An 18,120-nucleotide genomic window follows, 5' to 3' on the forward strand; every position below is an offset into this window, starting at 1 on the left:
CCCTGTCTTCTGTACATGTCTTGTCTAGGGCATGGGTGTGTGGCCCTAGAAATCCCCCCATTTATAGGGTTGCAAGTGTCCCTTCTTCCCTAGGAAACAGGTTCCTCATGGTCCTGGCAATGTATATCCTACTATGAGCAATCCTTTAACCTAGGCAGCCACTTAACTACTCTACTACAGCATTCTCTAAGGAGAGCTCTCTGAGCTGCCTTCTACACAAAAGGCAAGTTCTGGGACAGAAATACCCTCAGGTCACCACCAGATTGAGCCAGATATACATGTTCCCAGTATGTGCACGTAGGCCTCTCTTCTCCAGCCAGAACCAGGACCAGGGTTCCGCATTAGGAGCACAGGCTGGCACTGCACCCCAGCCAGGGCATCACAAAACCTACCTTTTTAAAGTAGCCTTTTCCTTGATCTGGCCTTAACCCTATTACTGTATTCCTTTACCTGTTTTCTAGGGCTCTGAGAAAGATGTTTCTGCCAGTTCTTGTTGGTTGTTCAAAGTTTCTGTCAGGGGAAGGAAACCTGAAGAGTCTCACTCTGCCATTTTGATCAGGTCCCTAGATCTAGTTTTGAAGTTTGCTTTTTAAACTTGCTGAGTTTACATTTTTGTAGACCACAATCTGAGTAGCATTGACAGGGTTGGGAAAAGGCAATATTTGTGGCCCCTAGATGAATTGAGGGAGAGTCCTTGAAGTATGGGAGGCTTGAAGTCTGCCAGATTACAAAAATGCAACATCAAGCCAAACTCAGGCATTACTTTCCACCTGTGTCTGTAAATGTCCCCTGGGAAAGTCTTGTCTACATCACAGAACAGGATAAAACAGAACTTTTTAAGTAGCAAGATTGCTGAATTAGAGTTGAACCAAATTGGAAAGGCAGTTTCTCAAAGGGTAGTCTGTGGATTACCTACCTCAAAACACTTGTGGTGGAAGCTGGTCAACCAAGGTGGCAGTGTAAGATGTTCCAGAGTGCTGTCCCCCATAGAATCTTTGAATAACTAGCAAATATTGGCAGAGCCATCTTCCTCAAAACAGTTAAGGCATTGCAGTAACTGAGAGAAGGCTGAATCAAGAAAATGCAGCTATAAAAACTGCAGGAGAAGCTGGCTGTGCATTCACTGGCCTCTCACCCACTCCCTTGCTGACCCTGTTCTGGAGGGAGCAGAGTAATCTGTATGCACATACTGGGGTGCCTATATGTCAATGTCTGATTATCGGGTGGCAGCCTGAAAGAATGAAACAGGAAACTTGTTTCATGCTCACCTTCCCAGAACTTCCCTTGCAGGCAGAAGCAGCTTGCAGACAGCAAAACAATTAAGAAACAATTAAGTAAAACAATTAAGCAACAATTAAGTTAAAGCAGCCTGAAATGAAGGATTACCTGCATTAAATCATATAATAGAGCACTCAGGAAAGGGATAAAGGCAATTTTATAGGGACTAGAGGAGGCATTCAAATTCCTGTAAATGGGGAATTCCTCAGGCCACAAGAAAGCACAAGATCAGGACGAGACATAGGCTCAGAAAATATGCGAATGTGCACTTCACATTCACCTTAGGCTGATCATCTTCATAGGAGAGCTAAACACTGAAGGACAGCACCAGACAACAGTGCAAAGACTATAAAAGATATTTTTTGCATAGGTTTGTTTGTTTTTCTTAGCTCCTGGCATTCAAGAAAATCTCTGTCATATCACTAGCTGAATAGAAACTTAAGGAACAGACTGCTCAGGGATTAAATCCCGGAATTCACACTTTAAAAAATTAAAACATACAGTGTACAACAGAAGATTACAAGACAAACAAGGAAACAGAAAATGATGGCCCATCCAAAGAACAAGATAAAAATCCAGAAACCATCAATGAAGATCAGATGTTGGACATACTGGACAAAGACTTTAAAAAATGATCCTCAACATGTGCAAGAGAAAAAGGAAAACAAAGAGAAAGAACTAAAGGATACCAGGAAAACAATGAGTGAACAATATGACAATCTCAATAAAGAGATAGAAATTTTAAAAGGGAACAAAAGAGAGATACTGGAGTTAAAGACCACAGTAACTGAAATGAAAAATTCCCTGAAGGGTTTCAAGAGCAGATTGGCAGTGGCAGAAGAAAGAATCAATGAACTTGAAGACAAGACTATTTAATTGACTCAGGCTGAGACCCAGAAAGAAAAAAGAATTTTAAAAAGTCCCCAGCCTAAGAGACCTTTGGGACACCATTAATCGTACCAATATATGCATTATGGGAGATCTAGAAGAAGAAAGAGATAAAGGGGCAGAAGGAATATTCAAAGAAATAATAGCATGAAACTTCCCAAATGTAACAAGACATGAATTTGCACATTCAAGAAGCCCAACAAATGCCAAACAGAATAAACTCAAAGAGAACCACACCCAGACCCATAGTAGTCAAACTGTAAAATGCTAAGGACAAAACAGAGTTCTGAAAGCTGCAAGAGAAAAGTATTATGCACAAGGGAATCCCCAAAAGATTAAGTGTCAATTTCTCATCAGAAAACATGGAGGCAGGAAAGCAGTAGGAAAAATATTTAAAGTACTGAAAGAAGACAATTGCCAACCAAGAATTTTATAACCAAGACTGTCTTTTGAAAATGACGGAGAGATCAAGACATCCCAAGATAAACAAAATCTAAGGGAATTCATCACCACTAGACCTACCCTACAAGCAATGCTAAAGGGAATTATTCAGACTGAAAGGAAAGGACACTAGTAGAGAGTGGATCAAAGTAACATAAAAAAATATAGATCTCCAGTTAGAGTAACCATATGGGTAATTATAAATGCTAGTATGACTGTATTGTATTTTTTGGTATGCAACTACATTTTTGTACTTCTTAAAGGTTCTAAAATGCAAATGCATAAAATGTAATGACATATCTATAGTTTTGGACATACACTGTATAAAGAAATATTTTGTAACAAGTGCAAGAAAAATGTGGGGAGATAGAGGGATACAGGAACAATGTATGTATATGCTATTGAAGTTAATTTGGTAACAAATCAATTATGATTGTTATAGATTCAGGATGTTAAATTTAAAACCCATGGTAACCACAAAGAAAATATATGAAAAATATGAATAGAAAGAAATGAGAAGGGATTCAAAATGGTACAAAAAAAAATGAAAGTAGGCATTAATGGAAAAATTGAGGAACCAAAAAGATATAAGATTTACAAAGATCAAATAGCAAAACAGCAGAAGAAAGTATAGCATTATCAGTACTTATTTAATGTAAATGGATTAAACTCTCCAGTAAAGAGGAGATTACAGAATGAATAAAAAGCTTGACTCAACTATATGCTGTTTACACGAAGTACAAAAATGTAGTTACATACCAAAAAATACAATAAATTCAAAAACAAAAGTATGGAAAAAATATATATATGTGCTATACAAATAGTAACCAAAAGAAAGCTAGAGTAGCTGTACTAATACCAGATAAAATAGGCTTTAAGTCAAAAACTGATATAAGGGGCAAAGAAGGTCTCTCTATACTAATAAAGGGATCAATTCAACAAGAAGATATTATAACTATAAATAAATATGCACCTAACAGCAGAAGCCAAAAATATATGATGTAAATATTGACAAACCTGAAGGGAGAAACTGATGATTCTACATTTATAGCAGGAGACATCAATACATCACTTTCATCAATGGATAGAACATCTAGACAGAAAATCCATAAGGAAACAGAAGACTTGAACAATACTCTAAACCAACTAGACCTACCAGATATATATAAACAATTCACCCAACAATAGAATACACATTCTTCTCAAATGCCCATGGATCATTCTCCAGGATAGACCATATCTTGGGTCACAAAATGGGTCTCAAAAAATTCAAAATATTGAAATCGTACAATGTGTTTTCTCCAACACCTGTGGAATGAAGCTAGAAATCAATAACAGAGGGAGAAGTGAAAAATTCACAAATATGTGGAATTTAAGCTTAAACAACCAATGGGCTAAAATCACAAGAGAAATTAGGAAATATCTTGAGGTGAATGAAAATGAAAATACAACATACCAAAAGCTGAGAGGGAAATTTATAGCTCTAAATGCTTATATTAAAGAAAAGAAGAAAGATTTCAAATCAGAGACCTAGCCTCAAGACTGGAAGAACTAGAAAATGAAGATCAAACTAAACCCATAGCAAGCAAAAGGAATGAGATAACAAAGATTAGAGTGGAGATAAATGATATAGAGAATTAAAAAAAAAACAATAGAGATAATCAATGAAACCAAAAATTGATTCTTTGCAAAGATCAATAAAATTGACAAACCTTTAGCTAGACTGACAAGGAAAAAGAGAGAAAGGGTGCAAATAACTAAAATCAGAAATGAAAGGGGGGGACATTACTACTGACCCCACAGAAATAAAAAGGATTATAAGAGGATACAATGAACAACTGTATGCCAACAAATTAGATAACCTAGATGAAACAGACAAATTCTTAGAAATACTCAAACTACCGAGACTGACTCAAAAAGACAAAGATGATCTCAACAAACCTATAACAAGTAAAGAGATTGAATCGGTAAACAAAAAACCACCCAAAAAAGAAAAGCCCAGGACCAGATGGCTTCACTGGAGAATTCTACCAAACATTCCAAGAATTAACACCAATCTGGCTCAAACTCTTCTAAAAAATAGAGGATGAAGGTATACTACTTAATTCATTCTGTGAGGCCAACATCACTCTCTTACTAAAGCCAGATAAAGATACCACAAGAAATGAAAATTACAGATCAATATTCTGAATGAATATAGATGGAAAAGTCCTCAATAAAATACTAGTAATCCAGATCCAACAGCACACTGAAAGAATTATGATCAAGTGGGATTTAAAATTCAGGTATGCAAGAGTGGTTCAACACAAAATCAAATTAATGTAATATACCACAGTAATAGAACAAAGGATAAAAACAACATGATCATCTCCATTGAAGCTGAAAAGGCATTTAACAAATTCCAGCACCCCTTCTTGATAAAAACACTTTAAAAACAAGGAATAGAAGGAAACTTCCTCAACAAGATAAAGGGCATTTATGAAAAACTCACAGTTAACATCACATTCAAGGTTGTCCACTGTTACCATTGTTCTTCAACATAGCACTGGAAGTTCTAGCCAGAGCAGTTAGGCAAGAAAAAAAGAAAAAATACAAGGCATCCAAATTGTAAAGGAAGAAGTAAAACTTTCACTATTTGCAGATGACATGGTCCTGTATATACAAAATCCTGAAAAATCCACAACAAAGCTAGTAGAGCTAATAAATGAAATCAGCAAAGTGGTAGGGTACAAAATAAACAAGCAAAAATCAACAGTGTTTCTATACAACAGTAATGAACAATCTAAGAGGAAATCAAGACAAAAATTCCACTTACAATAGTAACTAAAAGAATCAAATATCTAGGAATACATTTAACCAAGGATGTAAAGGGCTTATACATGGAAAACTACAAAACATTGCTAAAAGAAATCAAAGACGACCTAAATAAATAGGACATTCTGTGTTCATGGATTGGAAAATTAAATATCGTTAAGATGTTAGTTCTACCCAAAACAATTTACAGATTCAATGCAATCCCAATAAAATTTCCAACATCCCTCTTTGCAGAAATGGAAAATCAAATCACCAAATTTATGTGGAAGGTAAGGGGCCCCAAATTGCAAAAATTAACTCAAAATGAATTGAAGACCTAATATAAAAACCCAAGCTATAAAACTCCTAAAAGAAAAAATAGGAAAGCATCTTCAGGATCTTGTGTTAGGCAATGGTTTGTTAGACTTTACATCAAAAGCACAAGCAAAAATGCAAAAAAAGAAAAATGGGACTTCGTCAAAATTAAAAATGTTTGCACATCAAAGGACTTCATCATGAAAGTAAAAATGCAACCTACAGAATGGGAGAAAATATTTGGAAACCACATATCCAATAAGGGTTTAATATTCTTAATTTATAAAGAACTCTTACAACTCAACAACAAAAAGACACGCAACCCAATTAAAAATGGGGAAAAGATATAAATAGACATTTCTTCAAAGAAGATATACAGATGGCCAAAAAACACATGAAAAGATGCTTAACATCATTAGCCATTAGGGAAATGCAAATCAAAACCACAATGTGATACCACTTCACACCCACTAAAATGGGTACTATTTATTTTATTCTATTTTTAAAAATGTAAAATAACAAATGTGGGGAGGAGGTGAAGAAATAGGAATGCTCATTAAGTGTTGGCAGGAATGTAAAATAGTGCAGCTACTGTGGAAAACAGTTTGGCAGTTCCTTAGAAAGTGAAGTATGGTATTACCATATGGCCCAGAAATTTGACTTCTGAGTTTATACCTCAAAGGATTAAAAACAGGAACTTGAACAGATATTTGTACACCAGTATTCATAGCAGCATTGTTTACAATTGCTGAAAGATGGGAGCAACCCAGGTGTCCATCAACAGATGAACAGATAAACAATGGAATGTTATTCAGCCACAGAAAGTAATGAAGTTCTGATATATGTGATACATGGGATAACACGGATGAATCTTGAAGACATCATGATGAGTGAAATAAGCCAGACACAAAAGTACAAACACTGTATGATCTCTCTGATATGAAATAATTAGAATAAGCAAATTCGTAGAGTCAGAAACTAGAATACAGATTACTAGGGGCCAGAGTAGGGGTAGTAATATAAAGTTAATGCTTAATTGGTACAGAATTTCTATTTGGGGTGATGGAAAAGTTTTGGTAACAGATGGTGGTAATGGTACCACAATATTGTGAATGGAATTAACAGCACTGAATTGCATATTTGAATGTGTTTAAGAGAGAAAATTTTAGGTTGTATATATGTTCCTAGAATGAAAACATAGAACTACAACACAGTGAACCCTGATGTAAACAATGGACTATAGTTAATATACAATTAGAATATTATTATTTCATTAATTGTAACAAAGATCCCACACTAATGCAAAGCGTTAAAAATGAAAACCGGGCCAGGGGTGCTGGTGGTGGTGGTGCAGGGAGTATATATTGGAATTCTGTTTTCTGCGTATTTTCTGTAAACCTAGAACTTCTCTAATAAAAAAAAATACTTGGGATGCTTGTTAAAATGCATCCCTCCCAGACTTGCTGAATCAGATTCTGGGGGTGGAGTTTAGGAATCTGCACCCCAGGTGATTCCATTGCACACTAAAGTTTAAAAATCACTGAAGAGGATGCTTAGTGATCACCTTTAACTACCTCAGCCATACTGTCTCCAATTGTTCTCCCCTAGGAAAATCAAAGGAATCAAAGATTGAAAAGAAATCTGAGCTAATTCTCAAAGAAAAAAAAACAAGAGTTAAAAAGAAAAAGACATCAAAGGAAAAGAATCTGGAGATAGCAGCAGAGCTGAGTGGGCCTGATATGATCAACTCTGAGGAAATGGAAGACCCCTCAGATAAAGGTTTCTTTCCTTCCAGCTCCATTGTAGAGGACCCTGAGCTTTCTCCCAAATATGATGCTGGGGAAAGCCATGTTTCTATAGCTGAAAGGTCATCATCACCTACACAGATTGTCACCGTCAGTGGAAACATGGAAATTGAAGGAGAGAAAGACCAAGATGACCCTTCCAAGGTAGGAAGGGAGTTCTGTCCTCACTGGTGCAACTGCAGAGGTGGGAAAAACTGCCCCTATGTATACTACAGTTACTGAACCATCTCTACTACATAATGGTATTATTTTTTCTACTTTGGTACCTCTGATACTTTTAAGAAGCCAGACCTGATCAAAGATACAGGGTGGTAAAACTCCTTTGAAATGATGCATTCTATGAGAACTCCTAAACTGCCAGGGCATGTTTCCCACTCCCTTAAAGAGCAGTAGGTTGACAAAGCACCCATCTGTGAGAGCGCAGGTCTCACAGTTACAGTGAAAGTAACCAGCTGGACCAAATACAGTTTATACATACTCACCTGGTTTTACATGGTGCTTTTTCATGTAAGTCACCTAGTTCCAGGTGCCTAGCTTCTAATATCAGGCATTTTAGGGAAATCCTGAGTATAACAAAAATTATCCGTGAATTTCCCTGCAATTAACCAAAATGTATACCATACAGATACATCATCTCTCAGAGCACCACAGTCAATTTTTCCTCTGCTTTTAGAATAGATCACTGTTTCTTCCACTGAGATGAAAGTATTGAGCTGCATTTAGGGGTCTTATTGTACTCTCCACAGAAGTATCATTAAACACTAGAAACAACAGCTAAGCCAGTATGGTTAAATCTGCCCAAATTACATGCACATATGGTGCACCTCTGCTGAAATTTCATATAATCTTTACAACCACACTTGTAAACCTAGCATGATTTTACAGACCTGTTTCATTTTACAGACCTGGAAACTGAGGCTCAACAGAGGTAAATGTCAGTTGCCAGAAATTACACAACCATTGAATGGTAGAGCCAAGACTTAAACTCAGGTCCTTGACTTCAAATTCAGAGCTCTTGTCATTGTTTCATATTAGTATCTATTTGTTGATTTTATAGGCTATGGTCTTCCAAAAGGATTTGGAAGACCCTTCCCAGCTGCCCAGATTATGGTATTCTGCTCTGCACAGCAGAAGAACATTTTAATCTGTGGGCACAACTTCCTGTGTCTGCTGGATCATCAGAATTTCTTAGCTTTACCTTCAATCCATAGGACCGTGCTGCCTCTCTGAAGGTTAAAAAGCAAGGATGTTCACCCCAAATTGGAAATACAGAGTTCCCGCAGAAAAGCTGTCTCTCAATTTCCCCTCATGGGCATATTTATGACTGAGGAGGAGGCACTAGCTAAGATGCCCTTCACATACAATGAGAGAAGAACCCCTCCACTGAAAAAGGGTGTGTATGTCAAACACATCTGATCACATCTATATCTAAGACTGCCTCTGATAAAATAGCTTTTCTCTAGAACCATGTGCCCCCTAGCTTCCCATTAGAATCACCTGAGAAGCTTTTCAAACACCCCACCACCACCACCACCACCACCACCACCAGGCCTTGTCCCCTAGAGTCTCTTCCAGTTGGTCTGGGATGAGGCCCTGAACTCAAGCCATTTTTAAAATTTCTTTGGACAATTCAGAAGTGCAGCTAGGGATGAGAACTCTAGAACACATACTTACACTGGCACTTTCACTATTTCAATTAATCCTGGTAACAGCCCCATAAGGAAGACAAGATCAGAGAAATTAAGTTGTTTAACTCCTCAATTCCAAAGCTAGTAAGACAGAGACTTGGTAAATCTGACTCCAAAACCCAGGCTGCTGCCACTATAATTTATGTGACTATGGTCAGAGTGTGGAATTTACTTTTTGATTCCATCTCTGATTACCAATCACATTGCTGGGGTTGGGAAGAGCTTACTTCTGAGACAAATTCTACCCACAATTACAACACTGTCCCCTGCACTAAGAACAACTCCGGTTTCTTAGGCCCTCTTGGCTAAGAGGGAGCAGGAGAAAGCTTTCCGGGACAGGCTGCGAGCGGAGAAGGCCAAGATGAGACAGCTGGAGGTGGAGAGGAAGAGAAGGGAGCAGGAAGAAGAGAGGCAGCTCCAGCAGGAGCAGCTGGAGAGGGCAGAGAAGATGAAGAAGGAGCTGGAGCTGGAGCAGCAGAGACGCATAGAGAAGATACGGTAGGTCGGGCGGCCAGGGACTCCACTTCCCGGAATGTTAGAAAGCAAAAGAAAAAAGGCAGAGATTGACCTCTGTCTGAGGCTCATGCCTCAAAGTAAAATAGCATGTTTCATTTTTCTCCATCCCCAGTTATCCCAGGAGCAGTTGTCTTGACCATAGGGTTACTCAAGATAGAAGTTGATGGGATCTTCTTGGGAGGGATTGGAGATTCAAATCCAACAAACATGTGCTGGGCCCTGCCAGGTTGTCAGCATTGTGCAAGGCTCTTTCACAGGCCTTAAATCATTTAATTTATCTTTACAACAAACTTGTGAAGCAAGAGTTTCAAAATCCATTGTACAGGCATACCTCAGAGATATTGCGGGTTCAGTTCCAGACTGCTGCAATAAAGCAAGTCACACAAATTTTTGGTTTCCCAGGGTATATAAAAGTTAAGTTTACACTATACTATAGCCCATTAAGTGTGCAATAGTATTATATCTAAAAACAAAACAAAACAAAACAAAACAAAACTACATACTTTAATTTAAAAATACTTTATTGCTAAAAAATGCTAACCATCATCTGAGCCTTCAGAGAGTCATAATCTTTTTGCTGGTGGAGAGTTTTGCCTCAATGTTGATGGCTGCTGACTGATCAAGATGGTGGTTGCTGAAGGTTGGGAGGCTGCGGCAATTTCTTAAAATAAGACAACAACGATTTGCCACATTGATTGACTTTTCCTTTCACAAAAGATTTCTCTGAAGCATGCAATGCTGTTAGATAACATTTTACCCACAGTAGAACTTTTTCAATATTGGAATCAATCTTCTCAAGCCCTGCTATTGCATTATCAAGTAAGTTTATGAATCAACTAAGTTTTAGGATAAATGTCTGTTGTTTCAATCCTCTCAAAGCCCTGTCATTATCAACTAAGTTATGAATCAACTAAGTTTTAGAATAAATGTCTGTTGTCATTTCAACAATGTTTACAGCACTTTTACCAGGAGTAGATTCCATCTTAAGAAACTACTTTCTTTGCTCCTCCATAAGAAGCAATTCCTCATCTGTTCAAGTTTTATCATAAGATTGTCGCAATTCAGTCACATCTTCAGACTCCACTTCTAATTCTGCTTCTCTTGCTATTTCCAACACATCTGGGGGTTCATCCTCCACTGAAGTCTTGAACCCCTCAAAGTCATCCATTAAGTATTGGTATCAACTTCTTCCAAACTCCTGTTTGTGTTGATATTTTGACCTCCTCCCATCAATCACGAATGTTCTTAATGGCATGGAGAATGGTGAATCTTTTCCAGAAAGTTTTCAATTTACTTTGCCCAGATCCATGAGACGAATCACTATCAATGGCAGTTATAAGCATTATGGAATGTGTTTATGTTATAGAGATGGCTTCTTTCCTTAAATATCATGAACCAGCCTCTGCTAGCTTCAAACTTTTCTTCTGCAGTTTCTTCGCCTCTCTCATTCTTCATAGAATTGAAGAGCGTTAGGGCCTTGCCCTGGATTAGGCTTTGTCTTAAAGGAATGTTGTGGCTAGTTTGATCTATCTAGATCACTAAAACCTTCTTCATATAAGCAATGACTGTTTTGCTTTCTTATCATTCATGTGTTCACTGGAGTAACATTTTTAATTTCCTTCAAGAACTTTTCCTTTGCATTCATAACTTGGCTAACTGGTGCAAGAGGCCTAGCTTTTGGCCTGTCTTGGCTTTCAACATGCCTTCCTCACTAAGCTTAATAATTTCTAACTTTTTATTTAAAGAGAGCTGGGCAACTCTTCCTTTCACTTGAACACTTAGAGGTCATTGTAGGGTTATTAATTGTCTTAATTTCAATATTGTTGTGTTTCAGGGAATAGGGAGACCCAAGGAGAGGGAGAGAGACAGGGAACAGTCAGTGGAGCAGCCAGAACACATAAAATAGTTAAGTTCATTGTCTTAAATGGGCACAGTTCATGGAGCCCCAAAACATTACAATAACATCAAAGATCACTGATCACAGATCACCATAACAGATATAATAATGAAAAAGTTTGAAATTTTGCAAGAATTATCAAAATGTGACACAGAGACACAGTGAGCACACACTGTTGGAAAAACGGCACCTATAGACTTGCTCGATCCAGGGTTGCCACAAACTTTCAATTTATAAAAAATGCACTATCCATAAAGTACATTAAAGTGAAGCACAATAAAATGAGGTCTGCCTGAATAAGAATGGGAAATGAAGCTCTGAGAATTTAAGGTCCTGAGCCAAGGGCACAGAGCCATGTACTCAAACTTCAGACTTCTAGTTCCAAGCCCACTATGTTCTTCCTTCTGCTCTGCAATACTGGTTTTCCTTGGAAAACCAAGTTTCTGAATGGGATGCTCTGCCTGGCCTGTAGGCTGTTTGGTCTGTAAGTGACAAATCTCTATCAGGGGCACTGCCTATTGGCTTGTCATACAAGGATGCTCCAATGTTTTCTGCCATTTCCCTGACGATCGTGTGTGTTTTCTCAGCTTAAGGAAACAGAGACTTGAAGAAGAACGCCAGCAGCAGGAGGAGGAAGAGAGAAAGCAGTTGGTCCAGTTGCAAGCGGCCCAGGAGAGAGCCCGGCAGCAGCAGGAGGAATTCCGGAGAAAACTGCAGGAGCTGCAGAGAAAAAAGCAGCAGGAGGAAGCCAAGAGGGCTGGTGAGGGGGGATTCTTGAGCTCACTGCATCTCCCATCTATTTAGGACAGAAATATTTTTCCCCTCTGTGGGGTGTTCATTTTAATCTCCCCAAAGTGTATGAAGCACTGTAAATGTATAAACTACTTTTTCAAGATGATTATTATGTGTGACTACAGTGAATTGAGATAAATCAGAATAAGAAAAGACTCACTTGTGGAAATAATTCTTGAATCCCATTCCCAATTCAGAATCTCCTGAACTGGGACCTTTCCCCTACCTTTGCCAGTGCAGCATTGCTCAAGAACTGCCTATGTTAGAGACACAGCCCTGCTCCTTGCTTCCTTCCCTAACAGATGGAAACAGAGTCATAAACATCTGGACAGCTTCAAGGCAAACTTTCAGGTGTTTATGCATAGAATCTCTCCAGCCTCACTTTTGAGGAAGAGGTAGAAACTTCAGTAGATGACACTGTGGCACACTTCCTGGTTCTGGCTGTTCAGACAGGTTAATCCTGCTGAGTAAGCGCCAAGTTTTTCCAGTCCCAGATCTTACATGTATCCCCAACCCAGCTCCATACCATCCCATGAGCACACCAGACTCTGGAGAATTCTTCCCCAAGGTTTTGTATTAATTGCACAGTGCATTGCACATAGCAGTTGCTTGGTAAAGAGCTCTTAAATTAGTAAATTAACCCCCAACATAATCCCTGCAGAGGATCTGGCAGCCAGCTGGCAAGTAAGCTGCAGAACTTCTTACAAGCAGTGAGAGTTATAGCCGAGAAATGTTTTCTCCAATAATGAGACTCTACTGAGTCAATCCTCTTTTCTGTTTTGCAGAGGCAGAGAAGCAAAGGCAGAAGGAGCTGGAAATGCTGTTAGCAGAAGAACAAAAACGCCTGTTGGAAAAGGCTGAAGAAGAACGACTGGAGTACCAGCAGCAGAAACAGGAAGCAGAAGAGAAGGCTCAGCTGGAGGCAGAGGAGGGAAGGCAAAAGAAAGAGGAAGCAGCAAGGCTGGCTCTGGAGGAAAGCAAGAAACAAGCCCAGGAACTAGCCAGGTACTGGGTATTTGGGCAACGGGTGCCAGAGGAGGATTGCTTAAGGGGTAGATGACCTGGTGCCAGTGGTTACTTGCACTGCCTTTGGACAAGTCAAGTTTTCCCACTCCCCAAAAGCTGGTTTGGAAGAACTAAATAATAGATTCCTTTGCTGCAAACATCACACGATTACTTCATGGCTTACAGTAGGACTTATATTCGTGGATTAGTACAAAGCTGGTAGGGAGTTTCGAGATGAGAAAATAAGAGTCCCAAAGAAGGAAGTATCTCAATCAGGGCTAACAGTGAGTTAGAGAACAGTGTAAGGTCCCCTGATTCTGAACCCACTGCCTTTGTCAGTAAGTATTTATTGGGTGCCTATTATGTGCCAAACACTGATATTGACACTGGGAATTCCGAAGTAAGCAAGACAAGGTCTGTTCTCCCATGGCACTGATATTCTATGGATGAGGGTAGGGAGAAAGACTCTAAACAGATATTTTTAGATGGCAAAAAATACTAAGCAGAAAATTTTTAAAGTAGACATGACAGGCTTGCTGTTTACTTTAAATTGGCTGCTCAGGGCAAGACCTTTCTGAAGAAGGTATTTAAGGTGAGACCTGAATGATAAGGAGTCAGCCACATGAAGATCTGGAGAAAAATATTCCTGAAAGTAAACAAGTGCAAAGACCCAAAAGAGGAATGAGGCTGGCACGTTGGAGAAGACAGACAGCATGGCTGGAATGAAGTGAACAAGGGGCAAAGAATACTTTCAGATAAGGTCAGAGAGGTAGGCCGAGACCCAATCTCATAAAGGCCTTGTTAAGAGAAATAGCACAGAACCGAAGTCATCAAAGGCCAAGAGCATTTCTTCCCCTTTATTATCCTACAATAGTAATGATCCTTGCATCTTTCCGATGAGTTTTTTTAGTAATGTGGTTTGAATGATTCTTTTTAAAACAGGGTCCTCTATAATTGCTTTGTCATTAATTTCTCTTCTTAAGTTATGAGTGACAATTTACCTCCCTAAGTTCTATAGAACCATCAAAATTTAAGGGTAAAGAGATTAAAAAACAAACAAAAAACAGAAAATTGTACAATTCCAACCTTAATGTAAACTCTTTTCCCCTTGAAATACATTTTCCACAATATAGGCCTAATCTGGTCCCCTTTCAGGAATGTAAATGCCATGGGAGAACAGATCTTGTCTGTCTTACTTTCTCCCCTTTTAAGGAACCAGAAAGAGAAGGTAGCCAGACAATTCTATTTCAAGGCTTTCCATCAACCTTGAGGTGTTGTGTTCCTTCCTCGGACTTTCTTTGGTTTCTTATGTGAATTATCAAATGGACCACTAGGAAAGTTGATTCAATTTCAAAATTATGTATTCTATTTATCATAGCAGTAGGGCTAGGTTAAGAAAAACTCAGACCAAAAGCAAGCTATTGGTGTTCCAACTTTTCACAAAAAGAAAACTGAGTCATAGGAGAGGAAATTGAGCTATTTCTTAAGGCTAATCCAAGTAAGTGAGAGCAGAAAACCAAGTGACTAAAGGGATGCATGGGTGGTGGAGTGAGAACTTGACTTGTATTGACTGTAACTTCATCCTCATTTGTGTGACTTTGGCCCAGATACTTAAACAACTTCTGGGCCTGTTTCCTCATCTCAAAAACAAGGGATGCCTTTCCATCACTACAAGTTAAAGGACTGTGAACTATGCCTTTCCTTTCAGTTTTTCCAACTGAAGACCCATGATACTCTAAACCTCTTACGTAAAGTTCCTAAATGAACAAGTTCCAAATGAATTCCTAAAATGCAAGTTCTACAGCCCTGATGATTGCTCAAATCCAAAGTTCTACTAGCTTGTAAGGGCAATTTCTAGAGTGCTTAATCAATATTAAGACTGGGGGTTGGCTTGTCTCCTTAGGCAAAAAGCTGCTTTGGAGAAACATCTTCATTTCCATCGAGAGCTGCATAAGGAAGCCAGTGGCCTACAATGGACTCAGAGTATTTCCAGAGCATGGGTCTACTCTTATTTCCAGTTTCTACAAATACCCAGGCCTTAAGGCTAGAAGGAACAAAAAGTAAGGTGGGGGAGAGGGGGCAGTGAAGTTGAGAGGTGGAAAAAAAAGAGTCGCTTCCTTTTATAATTCATTTATAATTCAATTCATTTCATGTGGTTCCCTTGAACCCACGCTTTAGATTTTCTCTACTCTGGGGCCTCCATTCCCATACACCCTCCCACCCCACACATATGCACACTTTGCTCAACCCAATTAAATTCTTTATTCACCTAACCCTTTATGTTCTCTAAAACCACATAAATCCAGAAACTCAGGTACCCTAAAACTGTCCATGACTTGGTAACTTCATTTTGAAACACTAATATGGTCTTAGAACAAAGTGTTTCATTTCAGTAAGTTTGTGTCTGAAAAGTTGCAGATAAATGGAAATTCTATAATAAAAATAATTCTAAATTAGTTGAGGGGAATGCTATTAAGAATTTTATTGTAAATCTCTTTAAAAGGCAAACCCATATCCTTTCATCCTGAGTCTAAAATTTATGTCTATTTAAAACAAGGTATTTTAGCAACCATGATAAAATGCTCACTTGAGCAAAATAAGGCTATTTGTAAGGCTATTCTCAACTCCTCGAAGTATAGATTCTAGAGCTGCACTGACCAATACGGTAGCCACTAGATTCATGTGGTTATTTAAGTTTCAGTTCTTCAGTCATGGTTGCCACATTTCAAGCGCTCAACAGCTATACGTGACTACTACTACTGTATTGAACAGCACTGAAATAGAACACTTCCATCACAAAAAAAAATTCTATTGGAAAATACTGTTCTAGAGTCCTGAAAATTAACAAATCTTGAATTTTTGCTCTTAACTGCACTTTGAAGAACTATCCATGCACAAAATTTCCTTTTTAAGAATCACACAGACTTTGTATCAGGATTCTATCAATTAGATAATTTGCCTCTGTCTCTTTAATATCTAATAAATCACTAAACAAGGTATCTGTCATAGAATGAAGGTAATCAAAGAATATGAAAGAGCTTTAGCAAACAAGGTATTTGCTAAAATTATGTTAAAGCAAGCAATATCAAAACCTGAATTTACCCGAATTTCCTTTGGCCTTACCCTAAATTTCACTATTTATAGCTGAAAAGCTTAATATTTACAGGTAATTCCCTCCCAATTCTCATTAATGATTGTGAAATATTTGCTTTCTGCATCTCTACAACCCAGAAGTTGAGCTTAATCTGGATTCTGTATTGTTGTGTCATCAGACTTGCTTAGATTTGATGCATTAACTCCTTGCTTCATGTAAAATTAAATAGAAATAAAATGGCCAAAACACTGAATATCAATTGTAGTGAATCTAAATGTTACAAACTTTTTCTCACGATCATTGGTGCTGCTTGCATATTCACTCATTCAATCAATTCACTCAATAATATTTAATCAAATAAGAGCATCTCAAATAATTCAACCAAGAACAGAAGAAAACACTCAAGGAAAACATCCTTGTGCGGGAAATTACCATTACTGACTTTATTTTCTTCCTTCTTTAACAAATTTAGGATGTTGCAGTCAAGCACCAGGTAGAGTGGCTACACTAAATGTTATACAAAATTCCTTCCAAATCTGATATTCTATTCAACTGTTGCTGTGAAATGCCTATTTTATCACCACTAACTACACCAGATAAGCACTTTTTGAAGTTAACCTCAGCAGAGTGCAATACATTTAGAAGAATCCAATAAACTACTTCTTCAGTAGCTAAGATCCACTGCCTAATTGCTGAGAACTTTCAGATATTTAAAGAAGCAAACAAAATTAAGATACCCAACTACATATGCACACTTCTCGATAGCTCAAATAACCAATCGGGTTTGTTAGTCTTGACAGAAATATGCAAGTCATGAGGATTTCCTTAAAACAGGCCTAATTCCTAGACATTATTTACTGTATTAATAAATGTCAAGTGACAGTCCAACTTTAAAAGCTCTCATTTACCTTGTCTATACATGTATAATACAAATAACTTTTCAGTTAGGGTCAGATATAGGAATCTTTAGGTCACGCCAATCGGTTTTTCAACAGCTGATTTGATTACGGTATGTAAACCATAACAATTTATAAAATCATTAGATAGGTTTTATTTGCTTAAGTAGTCAGATGACAGTCTATTTGGGATGTATGAAACGGGATCATGTGTATGCACAGATATAATAAATTCTGTGATTCATTAAAGAGTTAAAAGGAAAATTTAAGCCCTCTCATAGGAACAAACTAATCTGGCATTTTAATTTTACATGGTTTAAATATTTAAGATATAGAAAGAAATAAAAAGAAAAATATAAACAATGTTTAATACATGCAACCTTAACTAATCCGAGAACACTCTGTAAATTGTTAAAGGGAGAAATGAAATTATCAATATAAATCAATTAAGAATTTTTTGCATCCCCATTTTTTCAACATGATTGGGGAACTGTACCATATATATGCCCCATACAGGAATATCAAATTTTTTCTAAAAAAAACAGAACACTGTGTATTTAAGAAGATATGTGGCCTTAATTAAATTTTTGATTTGAAAGGCACTTCAGTAATTTTCAGTGCTTCAAAGTTATTAACATTACCACTGTACAGAACTGAAAAAAAATTTATGTGTACCATGGACAAACAGTAATTTCCAGTATTATGCAAGAAA

At 37.8% G+C, this 18,120-nt stretch overlaps 1 protein-coding gene across 8 annotated transcripts in view; it reads left to right on the top strand.

The window, feature by feature from the left end:
- The window catches only part of KIAA2012 (KIAA2012 ortholog), a 144,045-nt gene extending 125,935 nt beyond the window's left edge, over positions 1–18,110 (top strand). For 2 of the 8 annotated variants that reach the window (XM_037848773.1, XM_037848774.1), the window contains 5 exons: positions 7,324–7,664; positions 9,504–9,706; positions 12,209–12,381; positions 13,199–13,418; positions 15,322–18,107. In XM_037848773.1, coding sequence (XP_037704701.1) covers positions 7,324–7,664; positions 9,504–9,706; positions 12,209–12,381; positions 13,199–13,418; positions 15,322–15,460 — 1,076 coding nt within the window. In that variant the 3' untranslated portion in view covers positions 15,461–18,107. Of the gene's footprint in view, positions 1–7,323; positions 7,665–9,503; positions 9,707–12,208; positions 12,382–13,198; positions 13,419–15,321 lie in introns of all 8 variants that reach the window. The other 6 variants (XM_037848777.1, XM_037848775.1, XM_037848771.1 and 3 more) reach the window with 5 other exon arrangements.
- Positions 18,111–18,120: the final 10 nt, after the last annotated feature.

The sequence above is a fragment of the Choloepus didactylus genome, chromosome 9, assembly GCF_015220235.1.
Source record: "Choloepus didactylus isolate mChoDid1 chromosome 9, mChoDid1.pri, whole genome shotgun sequence".
NCBI classification, from domain to species: domain Eukaryota; kingdom Metazoa; phylum Chordata; class Mammalia; order Pilosa; family Megalonychidae; genus Choloepus; species Choloepus didactylus.